The 22,549-nt window shown below is 38.8% G+C and overlaps 1 protein-coding gene across 3 annotated transcripts in view; it reads left to right on the top strand.

The window, feature by feature from the left end:
* The window catches only part of Phtf2 (putative homeodomain transcription factor 2), a 108,080-nt gene that overhangs the window by 16,351 nt on the left and 69,180 nt on the right, over positions 1 to 22,549 (top strand). For 2 of the 3 annotated variants that reach the window (XM_076566323.1, XM_076566324.1), the window contains exon 2: positions 16,539 to 16,618. The exons of the other annotated variant lie outside the window; for it this stretch is intronic. In XM_076566323.1, the coding sequence (XP_076422438.1) occupies positions 16,574 to 16,618 (45 nt within the window). In that variant the 5' untranslated portion in view covers positions 16,539 to 16,573. The remainder of the gene's footprint in view (positions 1 to 16,538; positions 16,619 to 22,549) is intronic. 3 annotated transcript variants of the gene reach the window in all.

The following is a 22,549-nucleotide window of genomic DNA, read 5'->3' as shown; positions in this document are numbered from 1 at the left end:
GCATGTTTACTGGCCTCTGCCTAGCTCCAGGTTCATTGAGAGACACTTTTCTAGGAATGAGGCAGGAAATGAGAAAACAGGGCAATCTGTGTCCTCCTCTGGCCTCTTGGCATGCATACACAGACATGCATAGTACATACATGTGCTCGTACAACATATCACACTGACACACTCACATACACACATATTTTCACACAAATTATTCTTGTAGTAATACAGTTATTTGAACTTTATTGATTATGTGTTTTCACAGGTTAATTTCCTGTAGTGGATGATCTGGGCCGAGATGAATCTGAAGTAATTTGTCAAGTAGATGATGGGAAGAAGGAAAAAGCTGTCTAAGATAGATGGACTGTTAGGGTTAGAAGGCAAGCATGAAAGTCTATGTCATATGTGTTGTCAATGTGCATGTGAGTTACAAGCTGAGGAGGTAAGTGGATGTGCTGATTTTGTAGTAAATCTATGGCCAGTTTGTGAAAGAAAGACCTTAGGTTTGTAGCCAAATAAATGTTTTTCTTCTTCATTAGGCACTGAGAAATCATTAGATGTTTTAAAGGAATGAAATAAGTTTTCTTTTTTTTAAATATTGAAAATGAAGAAATAATAAGAAATGAATGTCTGGAATTAGAAAATGTGGGCATGTACCAGTTCTGTGGTAGTGTGGCCAGGAAGGTATAGGAATGATGGATGTATCAGGGGACAGGACTGCATGTCTTCTTATTTCCTGATTGGTTCCTGTGTGTCGGTTACAGAGGGAGGGGGGGGGGGAGAACTGTGGCGAGTATGTAAGAAGTACCCTGTGGCTTCCTGCTTGGAAGACTGAGCACACAGTAAATGAGGAGCAGTAAAAGACACCCTAGGGTTTTTGAAATGTTATAATATTTTTCACATAAGAGTTTAATTTACAGCTCGGTAGTTGCTGTTTAATATTTTGAATTTATAACTAGAATGGAAACCTTGTGTCTTTGACTTCCTTCTGTTAGAAATAACGGAAGTTAGAAGCACAGCTGCTGCTAATTTGTAATTCTGTATTGGAATGTTTACACTTTACTTTTTAGTTGTGTCAGTAGCATAAAATATTGAGTTTATTTATTGAAAAAAAGTCAAAAAATAAATAGCGATGGGCTGGAGAGGTACCTCTGAGCCCTGGAAGAGCCTCAGCCTCACACTGTGGTGGTGCATACCTATAGTCCCAGCATCTGGAGTGGGAGACCCAGCAGAAGTTCAAGGCCATCGTCATCTGCATAGTAAATTTGAGAGCAGCCTGGAACATTAGATCCTGTCTCAAAAACAAAAATGAAAAAACCCAACAGTAAATGTACGAATTTCTAGGTAAATCTTGAATAAGATCACAGAATTTTCTTTCAGTAAGATCAAATGAAAAAGGGGGGAAATGGATGTGGGAAGATGGTGAGAGACTGAGAAAGATTAGGGTTGGGTGGAGAGAGGCAGTGTGACATATCAGATAAAGACTACAACTCCATGCTAAACATTTCAAAATAGTGAGCAAGAAAACTGAAGTATATGGAAAGGCTCTAATTCTAGTCCAGTCCTCTAGAAATAAGACTAAGGAAATGTGAAGTCAAAAGGAAATATTAAGGCTTCTCAGAGGCAAGGAGGCAGCAGAATAGTCAAGGAAAGACCTTGAGATGACCCTCTGTAGAAATACTGCACCTCAGCATAGTCAGAGCAGTGCTATTTTGAACAGCATTCTAAATAAAGGGTAGGAGCCAGAGCTGATGATGGCAGGCTAGCCTCCTGACTGGATTCTGGTACAGGACATTCAGTAACCCTCAGGAATCGCTTTACTTATACTGTAGCTCTCTCTTTTATATGTCTTTAGACTAAAATCGGCGAGCAGTTCTCAAAATGAAGTTTGTGTTTGGTGTGCATATCCATGAACAGAAAAAACACAGTCTAAGCTAAGTGGGGCTGTCAAGTACTGTTTGAGAGAACCTTTTGACTGTCAGAGTAAATAGATCTCAGATCGTACCCTCCATTGTAAACGTTTTAAAGATGGTGAGGCAGCTTTACAGATATGCTACTGTTAATTTTTCTCTATCTTCAACAGTAGGTAGGATCTTTTAATCTAGTTATTGTGGGCAACCAAGAGTAAATAAAAACAGCAGTGTTTGTAGTTTAGGGGTGGTAAGCAAGGGTGGAAGGGCTATGGGGCTTCCCTTTCTAATGTTCATAGTCAGGTATCCCATGCCTGGCACTGAAATTTTAATTTAGTAACTCGTGTCTTCTGGGGAGAAACGTTGTCTAACTATGCAGGGTACTTGTGTTCAATCTCCTTTTAAAACAATTTTATTTTTAAATTAGCTTACAAAATAATGGGTTTTCATACATCCTTATTTTTTAAGTTGTTATTGGCATGTAGGAAGACTGATGATATTTATGTGTTAAATTTGTATCTTGCCATGTTGCAGAAATTGTCTATCAATTTTCTGATGTAGAATTATGTCATCTACAAATAGAAATGCTATTACTTCTTTTCCTCTTGGAATCTCTTCACTTGCATAATTGATATTTTTGTTCTAGCTAAGACTTCAGTGCTACACTGAATAAGGGTGGAGAAATTGGGCCTCTTGTGTAGCTGGAAGTTTTCTGGTGTCCTGGCCTGCTGGTGGTCAGGACAAATCTCTCCCACTTGCTTCCCCCAAGTAAACACACAGAGGCTTATATTAATTATAACTGCATGGCCATGGCTCAAACCTTTTGGTAACTAGCTCTTATATTTTAAAATAGCCCATAACTATTAATCTATATTGCCACATGTTTCGTGGTTTTACCTGCGTCCCATTACATGTTGCTCCTTGGGTGTCTTGCTGGTGTCTCCCCACCCTTCTTCTTGTCTCTCTCTTTGAATTTCCTGCCTGCCTCTAAGCTACCTTGCCATAGGCCAAATGGCTTTATTTATCAAGCAATCAGAGCAACACATATTTGCAGCATACAGAAAGATATTTCTCCATCACTTCCCCTTTTCTGTCTAAACAAAAGGAAGGTTTTAATTTTGACCTATTAAAATTACATATAGCAAAAACAGAGCTATAATATCTAGTCTATTTGTGTTTTGTAAAATTAAAAAATTTTCTACCTATCTTATATTTGTGAGTCTTAAGATATCATATCTAATTTATCTTTTATCATAATCAAGGAAAATTATAATTATAACTATCTGGTCTTCAACTACATCAAAGACCCCAGAAGGATATAATATTACCTAAGTAAACAGGAAGTGTATTGTAAGCAATTTCCAAAATTCTGGAAATGACAAGAGATAGCTTCCTGCCTGGACAGTCACCCAAAGTTCCTCTGTAATGTTGGGGCATCCATCTTCAGCCTATAGGCCTAGAGTTTTTTAGTCGCTCCTCCATGTGTCCTGTAGAATATCTGGTGGTCTCCTCTGCGAAGCAGGAACTGAAGGACCATCTCGCCTTGTAAAAGTTCAGTGGTCACCTTCCTGTGGGTCTTGCATGTCCAGTTTATCAAGCAGTCCAGGCAAGAACAGTTTCTTGCCCAAATGGCTGTTTTTGCCAAGAAGAAGATAAACTCCATATGGAGTGTCTTCAGTGTCCATCTTTCTCTTTGAAATAAATGGATGCTGCCAGGCGCAGACATGTCTCACGGTCCAGAAAGTCTAAGTTTTTAAAACATTTTAAATGCCATATTCTGTAAGTCTTAGAAGTGTTTGAAGATTGATTACCTAATTAAAATATATCTAGGTATACCTAGAAAACTTAACTAACATGACTATAAGTTTGATTATCATAGATGACTAATTATTAATCTTGTGTTTCTCAACTATACACTACAATTTCAAATGAGTTGCACAAACAAAATACTTTAAACAAGAGTAGAAATATACATACAGTATAATAAAATTAACTTTAAATTTGTATCAATAAACTAAAATCTATAGCAATGTAAAATATTCATCTTATATTTCTATATCATATCCCCCTTTCTTCTTTTAGAAAGAGATTGACTATGACCAATAACAATTTGTAACCCATAACCTAAACAAAGGCAAATATCCATAATCTATTTTTTGGGAATGTGGGCATAGTTTTCTAGGCTACTTTCTGCTGACTAGGGGTGCTGGTAGTCTTATGGGGACACAAAGAAAATTTTAGGGTTATAGTTAAGTCCTGACTGGAGTAGTCTGTGAGGCTGTATTCTCTGAGCCAGTTGCCTTGAATTTATTTTGGATGTTGGATGATCTGGACCATGGTGTCATTTGAGACCTTTCAGGGAGTCTTGGCTGGTCAAACTGTATTAGCCTGGAAGCAATCCACAGGTTCTCACCCTCTGTGGAAACAAAAGCAGAACTTCTTTTCCAAAGCACCGTATCCTTACACATAATTTTTGAAATCAAAATATCTTTAAAATATTCATATTAACTCAGCAGCTTTTACAATCAAATGTCTTTCTGCAGTTAAAAATCCTAAAGACAGGGCTGGAGGGATGGCTCAGCGGTTAAGAGCGCTGGCTGTTCTTCCAGAGGTCCTGAGTTCAATTCCCAGCACCCACATGGTGGCTCACAACCATCTGTAATGAGATCTGGCACCCTCTTCTGGCCTGCAGGGATACATGCAGACAGAACACTGTGTACATGATAAATAAAAAAAATCTTTAAAAAAAAAAATCCTAAAGACAACACAATTCAGATTTTTATATAAATATAATATAAATATTTTTATATAAATATAAAAAATATTTTATATTACCTTTACTGTCTCTTTAAAGACTTTATTTTTTAAAACTATTTCTTTATATAACTTTCTATATTTCTTTTCCTCTTTCTTCCAAACCTACGTACATTTTTACGCACATTGTAAACCATTTAGAGGTTTATTTAATCTGAATCTGACTTATTGTGAATCTTTTGCTGTAAACTGTAGAATGACTAGGACTGATATGGCAGCTTTGGCTGTTGGGTCTGCCCACCTCAGCTTCCCAACATGGCGGAACTACATTTACCCCCAGCTCTGGGAACCATGTTCACCGCTGACTCTGGGAAGCAGTGGGTCTATACTTCTATCCAGCAGCATGTAGCCCAGAAATCAATCAATCTCAATATCTCTCTCTCTCTCTCTCTCTCTCTCTCTCTCTCTCTCTCTCTCTCTCTCTCTCTCTCTCTCTCTCTCTCTCTCTCTCAATAGTAGCAAAAGCTATGTCCACCATGCACCATGTTGTATGGCTTGCAGAAACCTCTGTGTAACTCAGAGAGAATCTGCCATGCTGCAGCTCCAGTCTGCATGCCGCAGCCAGGGGATAACTATTTTGTTGTATATAATTTTATTATGTTAAAGTTAAAACTTTCCTTTTTAATTAAATAGAAAAGGGGAAATGCCATGGAATAATGCTTTTGTACACTGGTTTAATAAAACACTGATTGGCCAGTAGCCAGGCAGGAAGTATAGGCAGAATAAGTAGACAAGGAGAATTCTGTGGAAGGCTGAGTGAGGAGACGCCAGCCCACCATCCAGAGAGCAGCATGTAAAGCCACAGAACACATGGAGACATATAGATTAACAGAAATGGGCTGAGTTTAAGTGTAAGAGCTAGTCAGTAGTAAGCCTGAACTAATGGCTGAGCAGTTTTAATTAATATAAGCCTCTGTGTGTTTAGTTGGGTCTGAGCAGCTGCGGACCTGGCGGGATCCAACCACACCCTTGTTTTCTTCCCGATGCTGAAACACCAACAGCTACTTGTTTCCTGGGTTATTGCTTGGAATAACTTTTCATCCATTACCCTAAGGTAGAGTTTGTTTTTTTGTGGTGAGGTGTGTTTCTTGGAGGCAACAAATAGAGTGTTCTTGCTTTTTGAGACAGTTCTCTATGCCTTTTGATTGGAAACTTGAGACCACTAGATTTATAGTTACTGTTGATAGTGTGTATTTATTGGTTTCTGCCATTTTGTTGATTTTGTAGTATTTGGGTTTTTTTTTTCTTCTTGTCTTGCTTAACTGTTAATCTGCTGTGGCTTATTCTTTCCTTCAGCTTCATGGGTGGATTTGTTTTCCTTCTCAGTTTGAAGGATTCCTTCAAGTATGTTCTGTAAAGCTGGCTTAGTGGTCATAAATTCCTTTAGTCTATTTTTGTCATGGAAAGCTTTTATTTTTCCTGTAGTTATGACAGATAGCGTTGCTGGGGTAGCTCTGAGCTGGCCTTTTCTGTTGTCACACGGCGCCTCCCTCACGGGGCCTGCACTATACTTTTGCTTTGTGTATTTATTGGTGGAATTATTAAGGCCACTCCACATTGTTAAAAGGGAGGTTTATTTTGTGGGGTAACTTACAAGTGAAGGGATAGGCTACAGGGTCTGGGAAAGGTGCAGTCTGGCGGTGTTCTCTGGAGAACTCTGCTCAGTCTACCTTCAGCGTCCAGGGTCCAGGACCCAAGAGAGCCCCCCACCCCCTGCATCCAGATCTCGGGTCTTCAGGGTCCTCTCTCAGCCCCGCCTTGTAGGCGTGACCATTACCGAAGCCTCAGTGGTGGTTGGAACTTCTAGGTCAAAGCTGGAATGGCTACCCACGACAGTTTTTAGTGTGTTAGTGATAATATGGTGAGGAAGGTTCTTGTCTGGTCTTCCCTGTCAGTGTACTGAGTGCTTCCTGTATATGGATTGATCTCTCTTCCTAACTCTGGGAAGTTTTCTGTTATAATTCTTTTTAAAAAATGCTTTCTTTGCCTTTAGAAATGGGTTCTCCTATGCCTATCCATAGATTCAGTCTTTTCAGAGTGTCACATATGTCTTGGACTGGTACTTACCATCTAATTTTGTCTGTGTCTGATTCCTCTACCTTGTCTTTAAGTTTAGATATTCTGTCCTTTCCTTGACCTCTTCTATTGGTGAGACTTGCGAGCCTTTTTTCTTACTGTAGTTTTTATTTCCAGCATGTTAGATTTTTTTCAGTATTTATGTCTGTTTATTAAATTCTTTTATATCTTGCAACACCTTTCTTATTTTATTCAGTTGTTTGTTTACAAGATGTGGAAGAAACTCAGTCAAGGCTTATTTTCTTCTTGGACTTCTTTGAATGTACTACTTTAACTAATTGTTTTGAGCTTCTTGTCTAGGATTATACTTAACTCACCCTCACAGATGTCATTATGATAGAATTAATTTTTGAAGGAATCGTGTTGTCTGGTTTTTCATGTTTTCAGTGTTAGAATTCCATCTTTGATGTTTCTTTGCTTGGCTTCCCCCTTATGTCAGCTATATTCTTTTAGTGGAAGTATTTACAATGTTCTCGTGTGACTGAGATGTGTTAAAGTTGAGTATGTAGTTCAGAAAATAGTTCTCCAGCTTAGTAGCTGCACAAACATTGTATAATTTTTGAATGCTTCCCTGAGGAGGGTATTAACTGTAAAGGACACTACTGCTGCTTGATCTTGGCATGGGGCAGATAACAGAGGCCCTTTGACTCAATAACCTGGAGGGTAAACATGAAGCATCCTCAGACCTTAGTGGATAAAATTAGAAGTGGGAGAGACATAATACGGGCCAGGGTAAGGATAAAGTATATGAGATATGCCTATAATGCCAGCTACTTAGGAAGCTGATGGTGAAGGGTCACAAGTCCACGAGTCCAGTTTCAGGAGACTGCATTCTGAAATTAAATTTTAGAGCAGTTCAAGGTATGTACAAGAAACAAATCACAAGTCCAAGAGCAGTAAGATTGTAGAAATTGATGGCTCTCACAAGCCTCTGTCCTCACAGCACCACATAGAGCTGGCTAGAGCCACAGGAATCTGAGGACTTCACCTTTCAATTCAGCACAGTTGTGCAAGAATTCACTCCCTAAGTGTTCCCCTCCCTCCCTTCCTTCCTTCCTTCCTTCCTTCCTTCCTTCCTTCCTTCCTTCCTTCCTTCCTTCCTTCCTTCCTTCCTTCCTTCCTTCCTCCCTCCCTCCCTCCCTCCCTCCCTTCCTCCCTCCCTCCCTCTCTTTCTCTCTCCCTCCCTTACTCCCTCCTCTCTCTCTCCCTTTCTCTCTTCTCTTCTCTTCTCTTCTCTTCTCTTCTCTTCTCTTCTCTTCTCTTCTCTTCTCTTCTCTTCTCTTCTCTTCTCTTCTCTTCTCTTCTCTCTCTCTCTCTCTCTCTCTCTCTCTCTCTCTCTCTCTCTCTCTCAATTCCCATTCTTGCACATATGTTTTCTGGTGGGTATGGCTTTTTGTTGGTATATTCTCAGGTTTTTAGGATTGCTGTTTACATTCTTTAAAGTACCCTTCAGCCACTTCTCATGTGCTTTTCTTCTTACTCTACATCTTTCTCACATTCTTATCAACTTGTCTCACTTCTTAATTTTAACCTTACTTAGCTTTAGCAGTCTCTCAAATCTGGGTACCCTAACAGTATCAGACCTTTCCTTTCCTAACTGCTTTATATACCTAGAGTTCTTCTTTTCAAAGTTATCTTTATCTCCTTATCTTTACCCACCTTACATCCCTCCCACGTTTAATCTAAACTTATTATCCTAAATCTGAGTATACTATGGACTATAGTTTATTTATTCAGGCATTTTGATGACAATGTATAATTAGTAATTTTTAATCTTTAGATAAAATCAAATTTTAAAAAAGTTTGATTGTATGGATAAATAACATGGAATGTTTATTTAGGTAATTTTTTTTTTCTTTTTTCTTTTTTTTTTTTCTGGAGACAGGGTTTCTCTGTATCCCTGGCTGTCCTACAACTCACTCTGTAGACCAGGCTAGCCTCGACTCAACAGAGATCTCCCTGCCTTTTTCTCCCAAATTCTGGGATTAAAAGGCATGCACCGCCACTGCCCAGCTGGTTCATGTTTCTGTTGGTGACGGTAGACATGTGTATTTGGGTCAAGCTTGGTTGGTTGATGGTAAAACTTTCTTGTGGGTAAATAAGGTAGTTTAACCATTTAAATGGATCCTATTTCATAATTGAGTTTTCCAAGTACCACATCAGCCAAAACACAAAATACTTAATCACATATACTGTAATTGAGTATTTGAAGGACTTTTCTAGGCCTTTAAAACAAAATGCAGCAAAGAATACTAAGACTGGTAGTGGTTTTTTGAGAACATGCTGAAATTAAGAAACCTAAAAATAGAAAAAGTTAAATACAAAGTGATTTCTTGTGCCCATCTGGAAGTTGTTCATAGTAATAGTAAGGCTGCAGCTGTTGGGTCGGGGAGACGGCTCAGCAGTTAGGAGCAGTCAGAGCTTTTTCAGAGAGCCTGTGTGCAGTGCCCAGCACCACACGGCAGTTCACAGTCGTCTGTCACTCCAGGTCCAGGGGTTCCAACACCCTCTTCTGTCACTGCAAACACATGGTCATAGCTAGGGTTTCTATGATGAGAAGACACCATGACCATAGTAACTTTTTTTTTTTTTTTTTTTTGGTGGTGCTGGTACACACCTTTAATCCCAGCACTCAGGAGGCAGAGGCAAACCAAAATTCAAAAAAAAGTAAAGAAAAAGAGAACAGGAACTTATTCTTAATTACAAATAGTTACAAATAGAAGCCTTAACTTGCAAAGATTTAACACAGGACAAGCAGAAACTTATTCTTTAACTACAAACAGAAATCTCAACCTGCAATATTGTTCCTGTTTTGGTTGCCCATTGGTTGCTCTAAGGACTATTGCTCCCAACTCAAATTGGACAACCTTTCCTAAGTGTATTTTTTTCATTACTGTGTGGGTACACATGTGTATGGTAGAGATCAGATACTGAAGTCAGGGTGTGTTCTTCAACCTCTTCTCCACCTTACTTGTTTTTCTTTTTAAAAAATACTGTGTGTGTGTGCATGACATAAATATGCAGGGTGGCACCCCCATGGTCGCGCCTGGCGATCAGAGGACAATTCCTGTGTGGACAGTTCTCACGGTCTTTCCATAGTAACTCTTATAAGGAAAACATTTCATTGAGAGGGCTCCCTTACAGTTTCAGAGGTTGAGTCCATTATCATGGCATGGAGCATGGCAGCAGACAGACATACGTGGTACTTGAGAAGTAGCTGAGAATCCTACATCTTGCAGGAAACAGGAAGTCAACTGAGACACTGGGTGGTGTCTGGGCATAGGAAACCTCAACGCATGCCCCGACAGTGACACTTCCTCCAACAAGGCCATATCCACTCCAGCAAAGCCACACCTGATAGTGCCACTCCCTATAAGATTATAGGGGCCAATTACATTCAAACTACCACAATGCGCATGTAAACAAAATGCTCATTTACATTGGGATGAATAAATAAGTAAATAAAAATTATAAAAGATTTGGATTTTTTGTTAGGTTTTTTTTTTTGTTGTTGTTGTTGTTGATTTTTTGTTTTTTCAAGACAGGGATTTGGCTGTCATGGAACTTGCTTTGTAGACCAGGCTGGCCTCAACTCACAGAGATCCACCTGCCTCCCAAGTGCTGGGATTAAAGGAGTGTGCCATGGTGCCATCTCTTAGATTTCTTAATAACACAAGGTGTTTTTGTTAATGCAAGTTCATACTTTTTCTCTTAGCATTGTGATTTTCTCTTAGCATTGGTATTATCCTCTACTTTGAAACACACTGGCTATTCATTGGTTCCATTCAGGAAATTAAAAATTACACATTCCTTTTATGAATTGTCAATAGAGAATAGATAGCTGTTTTTTAGATCATATTTTTTCATTTCATTTTCTATTAAAATTGAAGCAATTTTAGCATACAATGTAGTATTTTCTACAACATTTCTATGTAATATTTTCATTCTAGATGAAAACAAAAACTTGAAATTGTAACAACTTACAGACCACACTTGTAGATTTCATTCTGCCACACTATATTCCTTCTGTCAGAGTATATTGCATTATTTTTCCCTAGCCTCAGTGTCAATATGAAGAAATGTATCTGACCCCTAGCAATTATTAGCCTCTTAGAGGTAACAGTTGCATTAGCGGGTAGGAGTGGATTTAAGGCTTAAGTTCAAGTCATTTTTATTGGACCTTTTAGGTCTGCAAATTATTCTGTATTGGTTGGTTGAGTTATATGTCAGTAAATCAGCCATATTTATTATTTTTTGTATCTCTTAATGTTAAGAAGAGATGTGTTTGCTGGGTGGTGGTGGTGGTGGCGGCGGCAGTGCATGCCTTTAATCCCAGCACTTGGGAGGCAGTGAGTTCGAGGCCATCATGGTCTACAGAGAGAGATCCAGGTCTACAGAACGAGATCCAGGACAAGCACCAGAACTACACAGAGAAACCCTGTCTCTAAATAAATAAATAAATAAATAAATAAAACCCAAATAAAAAAAGAGATATGCTTATGTGTTTGTGTGCACATTGGGGATAGTTATAAGAATTAGTTTTGATTCTTGCCTTTTAAGTTCATTTGTGATGATGCTTTGGTTGGTAACTTCTAAATTTCTTTATAAACTTTAGTGTTTAATGTAGTCATAAAAGCTGATGTAACAGTGGTCCTAAACGTGTGAGTTGTAACCCCTCTGGGGGTCAAATGACCCTTTCACAGAGGTCACATATCAGACATCCTGCATGTGTCAGATATTTACATTATGATTTATAACAGTAACAAAATTACAGTTATGAAGTGGCATCAAAGTAACCTATGGTTGGTGTCACTACAACGTGAAGAATTGTATTAAAGGGTCACAACATTAGGAATGTTGAGAACTGCTGAGCGATAGGATGGTCACTTAAAGGCATTGGACTTTTCTTGACAAATTTAGGCCTGGGGATGGGGGTCATATGTAGATAAGTATATCCCAAAAAAAGTATAAATGTAATAGAAATACAGAACAAAGATGATTTAAAAATCTTGAGTGGAGGGGTGAGGGGGAAATTCCCCTTGTAAAGTTCTGTTTTGGGAAGAGGAAATAGTAATTTTGGTACTGAGGCAGAAAAGTATAGAAAGCATTATGGTTGATAGGAGATGAGAGGACTGTGTGTGACATTGTTGGTTAATGGGTCAGAGTCAGGCAATGCATGCTGAAATACAGTTCTAAAGTAGTTAAGAATTTTATTCTGTAACCAGGCAGGAGTGAGAAAAGGTTATTAGAAAAGGCAGGAACAATGAATCATGGGTCCTGAGCAGATTTACACAAAAGGTGTCTTTAAAACATCATTTATCTAATTGTTTGTACCGCACTAAATTCCACATATATACTATTGGTCTAGTATTTTCAGGTGTGTTAGTAAAATAATTTAGAGAAACTCATACATAATTGGAGCTGTTGTTTGTTTAGTCTGTTATTTTGTGAACATAGAGCTAGATCTGGTGCAAAGCTTAGGTGCAGAGACCTTGGTCACTGAAGAGCAGACAGGTATTAGTGAGGTTTGAACTGGAATCCTCCTGGTGCTTAGTCGTTGGCATGTCTCCAACCTACTTCCTCTGCAGTAGTGACGTTGATAGGTGCCCAGTGAGATGCAAAGGAAGAACATGGCCTCCTTTTTTATTAAGTGTTTACGTGAAATCAAGTGACCTGTGTGGCTGTCTTATTTTCTTTTGATGCCGTACTTTGTCATCAGTGTGAAAAAAGAGACATTAAACTCCAGTGTTCTTGTCTAGTTCAAGTGAGCACTTGTTAGAAAGACTGCATTTTGGAGGAAGAAAAGTTGATGATGGAGAAAAGCACAGAGAGGGAATAAAGGGCACAAGCAAAGTGTCAGGTGGGAGTAATTTGTTCTCTGAGCCTAATTCGAGGCACGCTGGGACACGACTTGGGTCAAGAATAATGAGGGAAGCACATTGTAATATATGATATTTCATAGGGATTTGAAGCATAGAGAGTAGTTAAACTCTGGCTTTTAAAAATGGATCTGTACAAAGACTTCCTCTTAGCCATTATTACATTGGTGGTAAAAGCACCCTTCACCCACGCACTATCCTTTCTGTAGCCACCTTCTCTCTGCAAGCTAGCTTTTGGCATCATAGATGTGGATTTACTCAATAAAAAAATTTCAAATATTTTAATAGATGTGGTGATTAAGCCTATGCCACAGAGACAATGAACTCAGAGTGTCTGTAGTAAAGTTGAAATGTCATACCTACAGTTAACCCTATAGCTTTAAAATCAGGTTTTATTATTGTAATACCCATCTTTGTAGCGGTTGATTAAAATTAGTGGACTAGAGAAATGGCACAGTTGGTAATGTACTTGCCACACCAGCATGAGGAGCTGAGAGCACATCCCTAACACCCATGTTAATGCTGGCTCTGGAGGAGCATCCAGGTAACCCCAGTGCTTGGGGAGCAGTGACATGAGGATCCCTGGAGCTGGTTGGCCAGTCAGCCTTGCAGTTGGTGAGCTCCAGGTTCAGTGAGAGACACTGTCTCAAAAACAAAGTGGAGAGGTTGAAGGGATGGCTTAGTGATTAAAAGCACTTGTCTCGGGTTTGGCTCTCAGCACCTACATGGTGGCTCACAACTGTTTTCAACTCCTAATTCCACAGGTATCATGGCGCACGCCTTTAATTCCAGCACTCCGGAGGCAGAGGCAGGTGGATTTCTCTGAGTTTGTTGTCAGTCTGCTCTACGTAGAGTTCCAGGACAGCTGGGGCTATATAGAGAGCTGTTGTCTCTGAACAACAAAACAAACAAACAAACAAACAAACAAAAACAAACAAACAAACAAAAACAAAAAAAACCCAGAAAACTGGAAGAAAAAAAGTGCAATTCCCTAGGATCTGACACCCTCTTCTGGCCTCAGTGGGCAGCGGGCATTCACACAGTGCACATACATACATGCAAGCAAAATACTCATGCACATAAAATAAAGATAAATAAGTATTTAAAAGAATAAGTGGAGAAAAGATCAAGGAAGATATGTGATGTTGACCTCTGAGATGCATGTGAACACACATGGCTGCAAACATGTACATTCAGCACGTCCACGCAAAAGTTTCAGATTCTATATTCAGGGTACCTGGTAAGTCTGTCTGTCTGTCTCCTTTTACCCCCATGTACATTCACTTGAATATAGTTTATCATTAAAAAAGTTATTTAACATGAACAGTTACAATAGAGATGATAAGCTTGGACTGTAAGCTTGGACTGTTCCAGAATCAAAGTTGGAAAGGCTTTAGTTGCCCAGAAAATCATTCGTTGTATATTAATTACTTTTGTTTACTAATTTGAAAGTTGTTGTCTTTTTGCTTTTGCTGAGCTTTACTTGTCTGAGACTCATTTATTGTGAGTGTGCTTTGTCAGAAGTCTGTCTCAGTGTGTTGTAAACCTGTGTTAAGGATCACCTTGAGCTCCTCAATGTCACTGAAAGGTTGTCGATACTGGAAAACCATTAAATGAGTTTGCACCTTACCAAAGGGGATTTAAAAACAAACAAACAAACAAAAAAAAAACCCAGAAAATTAAAGTTTTATTTTGTAGAGCTATATAACTAAACTTTACAGAATACTCTTTATAACTAATAGTTGTTGGACATTTGACATTTACTTCTAAGTCACTTTCCATGTTGCGGCTGCTGAGGTGGCCGAGTGGGTCAAGGCACTTGCCACACAAGCCTGACAACCTGCACTCCAGTCCACACCCATGAAAAGTAGAAGCCTGCCCATGAACATGCAGCATGGGGACCCACAGTAAGAGTAAATAAAAACAAAAATTGATTCCTTATCTTATTTTGAGGCAGACGTTGTTCTTATTTATATTGAGGACTTTCTCTTTGTTTTGTTTAAATACTATTTTTATTATTTATGTTTATTTATTTATTGTGTGTATGCATGTGCCATGGTGTACATGTCAACATTAGAGGACAGCTTGCTAGAGTCCATCCTTCCCTTCCATCATGTGGATCCTAGGGTTCCAACTCAAATTGTCATACCTGGGGGCTGAGCCCTCTTGCTGACCCTTGTATTGTTATTTCAATGTGAGTATATATGGTGAGAGAAATGAAGGCAATCTCAGAAGTGAACTTTGACATCTCTGAATATTGTGTATGTAGTTGAGAATAGACATTGTGATCTTATGAATTATCAGGTAGCTTTTTTATTTTTGCTGTCAACAAAGCCTCACTGTTTTCCTTTATTCAGTTGTTTTCCACATTAAAAGGAGCTATAAGTATTTTCTTCTTATTTGATTGAAGAATTTTAAAATAGAAAAGTTAATTAAAATTGACATGTACTATTTGTGTTCTGTGAAAGGTATGTGTATTATTTCTAGTGGGTAAGTAGGTACATGTATAAGTGAAGGAAACCAAAGTCTAAAGAACTTAAATGACTTCTCTGGTACTAAATAGTGGATATTGGAGCCAATATTTGAATCCTGATCTCTTGGTTTTGTGAGCCTTCTCCTTTCCATATGTTTAGTGATTTGACAATAATTTCAAAATACACTTTGCCTGGATTTGGCCAGTTAAAAGGTAGTCATTGATTCATTAGGAAAGGTAATAAAATAATTTTTCTGTAGCTACCAAGAATACAAGCATTAAGTAAATCCTGCTTTAAATTTTAGAACTAATAATTTTATTATATTTAAATCCTGACACGTTCGAGAAGCCTATATGCTCCCAAGAATGGATGTAACATTCGTAATGTTTGGTTTGCCTTGGCAAGCTGGCATTTCCTGCAGCTGCAGACCTGTGGCATGGGGGAGGAGGGGCTATGGGGGGTGCTTTTCTCCCTGGAGTTCCCTGAAGGCCTTTGAGGATGCTGGTTTGTAATGAGTGCTCTGCCCAGAGTCCGCTTTCCTTCATACAAAACCAGAGGTGGCGTCTCTCCCATCTTATGACCAGGAAAGGGTCTTGGTGTTAACTGCTGTCAGTCTGAAAGTCATTATAGGGCTATGAAACAGAATGTAAGAAAGGTGGTAAAGCTCTCAGTGTCCACAAACTGTGGTATCTGGCATGTTCTTAATATGTATTATTTCCATTTAATGTGCTTGTCTTGTTCGTTTGTTTGTTTGTTTGTTTGTTTTGGATTTTTGAGACAGGGTTTGTCTGTGAAGCAATCCTGACTGTCCTTCGACACACTCTGTAGACCAGGCTGGCCTCGAACTCACAGAGATCCGCCTGCCTCTGCCTCCCAAGTGCTGGGATTAAAGGTGTGCACCACCACCGCCCACTGTGCTTGTCTTGTTGATGTGAGTTTGATTTTGTTTATTATAAAAATATATGATTCAAAATTCTGTCATTTCTCTCAAGCCATCTGTTAGCAGCAGTATTGACAGGAGGGCCTTGATAGGAACTAGAGAAAAACTGACTTGTTACTTTGTGAGTGAGTTAGTTTCCATTATATATTAGTTATAAGGATAAAATTTCCAGGATAGCCTGCAATATTCTGAAATTTATTTAAAAGATTTATTTTTCTTAGGTAGTAGTTGATTTTCTAAGCATATTTAACTACTATATCCATCCAAAAGCAGCTTCTGTATTGTGACGGCTGGGTTTTGTTTCCTCGAGAGACTGCTGCGGAAACAGGAGTCAGGAGGGTGTAGTCTAAGTGCAGTCACACAGCTTGACTCTGCGATAACAGATGCGGTGTCTGCATGCTGTTAGACTCCTGGGTGGTGGAAAGAAAGTCATTCATGTGTTTTTCTCTCTGTACAGCTTAAAATGCCGCATGTGTAATCTCAGTGGAATAAATGGCGTCCAGAGTCACAGATGCTATAGTCTGGTATCAAAAGAAGGTGAGTTGATAGTTAAAGCTTTTCATTTTTTTTAAGCATTTGAATTCCACACATTGATGCGTGTTTTATGCTATCAATTTAAGCCGGATACTGCCTAAAGACTAAATAGATTTTGAGGGTTTCAGTGGAAGAGGAAGATTATGTTATTGTGATTTTCATTTTCCTTATATTATCATTAAGTAAATTAGAAAAATATTGCCTAAACCATTGTCTTCTAATTTTTACCATAAGGTGTCAAAGTAACTAGATTAATCACTGCTGGTTAGAACCTATTTGAGCTCTCCAGGGTTTTACCTGTAAGTAGAATTATATAAAAAGAGTACAAGTTTTGTTGCTTTTTTTTTTTTTTAAACTAAAAGCAAGATTGTCAGAATTTAGTTCTTGTACAAAGTCTAACAGCCTTAGCTTTTATTTTATTTTTTTTTCAGTGTTTATGATGAATTATATTTGTTGTTACACATTAAAACATTTCTTTTGATTCTTGGGAATACCCAGTATTGAACTCCATGGCTTTGTACTCTCAAGTTCCCCTCATAGCTCTTCATTCAGACAGGTTTGTTTTTTAAACGAAAGCCTTTTAAAAGTGCTGTAGTACTTCAGAAACCTTGAGAACTTGATACTTGCTGATTATTTGAGCATAGACAGTTATTTCTTTGAATTCCAATTAGCACTTTTTTCAGATGGATCAGATAATGGTTCTTAACATATTTTCAGTCGCCGGGTGGTGGTGGCGCACGCCTTTAATCCCAGCACTCGGGAGGCAGAGCCAGGTGGATCTCTGTGAGTTCGAGGCCAGCCTGGACTACCAAGTGAGTCCCAGGAAAGGCGCAAAGCTACACAGAGAAACCCTGTCTCGAAAAACCAAAAAAAAAAAAAAAACAAAAACAAAAACATATTTTCAGTCATAAGTCCCTCTGAAATAGTGAAGAAAGCTAAGAATATAATTTTTGGAAAACTGTATATATTTACACATATGAAATGTCATGTTTGGTTTGGAATGTTGTTTTATATGTCCTGGATTATGTAACTTGAACATTTAGTATTTTAACAGCTTGCTTCTCTAACCATCATTAAGTAGATCACTTACACTGGCATCACTACTCTAAATAGAATCCAGCACACTCACCTCACTTCCTTGGATGGTTGGTTGCTGCACTCACTTTAGAGGCTCTCTTCCCTCATGGAAAAGGGTACCATCTTTATGTCTTTGTTTGAGTACTACAGATTAATTAGCTGCAAAGGCTATGACTCAGCTCATGAGCTGTTTTGAACTTGAACTCTAATGTCAGATGTGAAATTTCCAGGAGGAAATTAAACAAGACACTTTAAACTATTATAAATGTTTATCGAAAACAATTACACGTGAGGGGTCTTTGTGCATGGTTTCTTTATAGTCTGGTTTTCACCTTCATTTACTGCAGTGTAGTCATCACAATCCTGAACAGTGTGAAAGTTCCTGTTGTTAAATAGTGTTTAGTTACCTTGCAGGAACAGCTTACCAACACAAGTGACAACCGGAGAGAAGCAGACAGTCTCAGGTTAAGAATGGACAGTTGAATGTCATAAAACTATTCTTTCATATTTTGTATTTCTTATTTCTGAGGTGAGAAACTTATTTATCTTTGGGAAGGAATCCTAAATATCAAGCCAAAGGTAATTGACACACTGAGTATTACTTTTAAAAGATCCAATGATAGTAAGTGGTGGTTTGAAAGAATATGGCCCCAATAGGCTCATAAGGAGTGACACCATTGGGTGGTATAGCCTTGTTGGAGTAGGTGTGGCCATGTTGGAGGAAGTGTGTTACTGGGGACAGGCTTTGATGTCTCAGAAGTTCATGCCTGTGTAGTGGCTCACTGTTTCTTCCTGCTGCTTGTGGATAGAGATGTAGAACTCTCAGCTCCTTCTCCAGTACATGTCTGCCTTCATGCCACCATGCTTCCCACCATGATGATAATGGACAAAACCTCTGAACCGTAAGTCAGCCCCAAGTAAATGTTTCTCTTTGTAAGAGTTGCCATGGTCATTGTGCCTCTTCACAGCAATAGAACACTGACTAAGACAATAAGGTTCTATGAATGTACAGGTCAAGTTAGAGAAAATGAAGTTGTTTTCAGGAGATAAATGTATAAAAGACAGTTCATATACAAATACCCCTTACTAACTAACATGATAAACAGGTAATATATGGGAACTAAAGACTTGAAAAAGAACAGTGGCCGACAATAAAACATGCTTGAATTTTTTTTAAAGACTTATTTTTCTTTGTTTTTTATGTGCCTCTCTGTTGTTTTATATGTAAATGCTATGTATGTATTCCACATGTGGTACCCATGAAGGCCTGAAGAGGTCATTGGACTCCATGTATGTGGTTTTGAGTTACTTGATGTAGGTGCTGGGAACCCAGCTTGGGTTCTTCTTCAAGCTCTGTATACACTTTTAACTGCTAAGTCATCTTTCAAGTCCCACAGCTCTGTGGCTTTAATGTTTGTCAAGAGTGGGATTCATTTACTAACTTAAACTATCCTAAGTAACATGAACTTGACTGGTAACTGGTGTTAATTATAAATGGTTGGGGACTTTAAATCCTCTACATTGTTAAGTCAAAATGTGTAAATGTGCCTTGTATGTGTATAAGTGCACAGGCATCTGTGAGTGTTTTCATGTGTGTATGTAAGTGCAATTATAGTGTATTTCAGAGTGGTAACTTGCACGGTATCATACAGATGATTAAGAATATTGTCTCTGTTGTCAAGTCCCCAAACTTATTGCTGTTATCTTCTACATGATCTTTCTTGTATCAGTTAAGTATTTTTTTAAATGAACACAACACAAATTATTTTAAGAGGGGGACATTTTATTGGTTTAAAAGCCAAAACATGTAGAATGGTTAGGCTTACCTTAATGTTGACTGAATCCCAACCCCAGAGCACTACGAGATGTGTGTGCCTGCTGCTTTTTCCTACTCAGCTTCTCTAGAGTTAGTGTTTCTTTACAACACAGAACATATGTGTGTTATGAGGGCCAACTTAGAGGCACATCTGAACTCTGCTTTTTCTCTGGGAAGAAAGGATATATGGAAGACTGGGATATATTGGGTTTTCAACTCAAGACTTTTCTCACTCTTGGAAGAGCTTCCACTTGGCTAGAAAATTTCGTTGTCCATAGTCCCTAGACAAACAAGAGGATGGATATCTAAAGTCTGAGAGGAGAGAAACCTCAGTTACTTTAAACTGATGATGGCATTCTGTCTCTCTGCTAGTGATTGGTTTAGATCAGGGCATGTGTGTTGGGGGATATTCCATCATGCTGTGAACCCCAAGTTTGCATTTGTGTTAATTAAATAAAATTAACCTTGGGTTAGGAGGCTGAGTTAGCAACTAGTTGACAGAAAGTAATTGTAGAGCATCAGAGGGCATCTGGAGGAGATAGAGACTCTGGAAGTAGTAGGGAGGGATTTGGAATATCACAAATTTTTTTATTTGGCAGAGTGGAAGGACGCTGTCTTTGGGAGATGCCAGCAAAGAGAGAAGGTTAGCTAGGTGCTCCTCAGCCTCTCTGAACTAGCAAGTCTTCACCCCAGCCTTTGAGTCTTATTTGTAAATAGAACCATAAAGATTTAGTTAACATTACCTTTAGTGGCAGCAGCAGAGCCAGTCTACCAGAACAGAATTCCCAACAGGCTGCAGCCTGAGTGGCTAGACCACTGCCAGAGAAGCAGGCCAGGAACTACGGAGTCACAACTGCTGGCTGAAATAGCAGTAGGTTAAGGCGCAGCCACTGTGCCGAAGTTAAAACGGCACGTGTACTGATTTTGACTAATAAAACATGAAGGAAGCCTTCTAAGAAAAGGCTTCAATTTCTAAAAAAGAAAACCAACAGCAATAATAATAGTAAAACACATATAATGTTTACTGTATACCAAGGTGATTTACTTATGTTAGCTAAGTAAATGAAATGGAGGATGTCTCATCTTTGGACTTTTTTGCTGTGGGATGTTCTCTGTGCTGTGAATGTGTTGCTCTGTTTGGTTAATAAAGTACTGATTGGCCAGTAGCCAGACAGGAAGTATAGGCGGGACAAAGAGGAGAATTCTGGGAACAGGAAGGCTGAGTCAGAGAGACGCTGACAGCCGCCAAGATGAGAAGCAGATGTTAAGATACCGGTAAGCCACAAGCCACGTGGCAACTTACAGATTTATAGAAATGGGTTAATTTAAGATATAAGAACTAGATAGCAAGGAACCTGAGCCATTAGGCCAAACAGTTCAAATAATATAAGCGTCTCTGTGTGTTTACTTGGTTGCGGGACTGGCGGGTGAGAGAGATTTGTCCTGACCATGGGCCAGGTAGGACCATGAGAGAACCCCAGCTACACTTCTTTGGATAAAATTCTGCTGTCATAAGACTTTTATAATGATCTTGTTCCCATAGAATTTGCCAACAAATTAAAAATAGCTAATTTGAATGATGAAGAGAAATGTAGTTTTTCAAGACTTTGTAAGCTACAGCATTAACTCTAGAAGTATCCTACTTCTGATCTTCTCTTTGTGTAAGATAAGTTATTTTTTTATTTTATATTATTATTTATTAAGATACCTTCTTACTATGTAGCCCTGACTGGCCTGGAACTTGCTGTGTAGATCAGGCTAACTCACAGATCTGCCTGCCTTTGCCTCCTGAGTGCTGGGACTAACGGCATATGTGCCACTACCACCTGAGCTACCAGTCTTAAAACTATTAGTTACCTTCTAGTGGGATGTAAAAAGAAATTAAAATATCTTCCAGTATTCAACAGTTTCTCTAATGATCTTGTCTGTGTTACACATAATCCTTCCATTGGCAGAAAGTTGGGTATGTGGCTAAGGCAAGGTCAGAAGTGGTGTTTGACTCTGGCAACAGTGATCAGTCCAGATGCTCAGCAGCCCAGGCTGGTATACAAAGACTCTTGTGCTGCTTTTGTCGAGGAAATAGAAGGCTAAAATGTAGAACAGCCTGGGGAATGTCTGCATGGTTCTGGTTAACTTGCTTACCTTATCTGAATTTTGCTCTTTGTGCATCTAAAGGAATGGCGATATCATCTTTTGTATTTATAGATGAATTGATGGCAACACAGTGCCAAACATGCTGCATCTTCTGGAAAGGTTCTCTCTCTCATGATCATGATTACTTCTTCATTTTGGCCAGTATTGTCAGTGGAATTGCTCTCCCAAAATGGCTGGAATCCTGTTAGATGGCTTAAGAAGCTGAAAATGATCTTTACTTGTTAATAAGAACTCTAGAATATCAGGCTTCTGTACCCAGTACTAGGACAGTGGCATTGAGTTGATGTTTGCTCTATAACCATTATGCAGCCAAGTCATGGTCAAGTGTTATTTTAAAACCTCGACTTTGTCTGTTTTAGTTACAGTCATGACAGTCCAAAAATATGACTTGTCTTAGCAGAAATAGTTTAGTTAATCTAGTTCCTATAATATTTGCCTTTTCACTTAGGATTTTTTTTTCCCTCTGTTTTTGTCAAAGTTCTTAATTTTTATCCACATGCACCAGTTTGGGTATCTCTAGCCTAAATAATTTGGGTTTTAGCTTTATTTGTTTATGAGGAACATGAGCTCTAGTCAGTTGACTTTGAAATGTCTAGTTCTTAGTATCTTGTAAATGTGGACTGGGAGCCCAGTCACAGCCACAACTGTGATCAACCCAAGTTCAGCTCTGCTGTCTTAGTCTGGAGAGCATTTTTTTTAGTGGTAGATGTGGTAGTGTACCTTGAAAACCTACTTATTTATTAATTTATTTATATTTTTGTGGGGTGAGGTATATGCCATGGTGTGGGTGTGGAGGTCAGAGGACAATTTCTGGGAGTCAGTGGTCTCCTTCCATGGAGATGGAATTCAGGTCCTTGACCTTAGCGGCAAGTACCTTTAGGGCCACC

The sequence above is a fragment of the Peromyscus maniculatus genome, chromosome 3 (assembly GCF_049852395.1).
Source record: "Peromyscus maniculatus bairdii isolate BWxNUB_F1_BW_parent chromosome 3, HU_Pman_BW_mat_3.1, whole genome shotgun sequence".
Classification (NCBI taxonomy): Eukaryota; Metazoa; Chordata; class Mammalia; order Rodentia; family Cricetidae; genus Peromyscus; species Peromyscus maniculatus.
The sequence above is the reverse complement of the archived record's forward strand: the minus strand, read 5'-3'. Positions and strand labels throughout refer to the sequence as shown.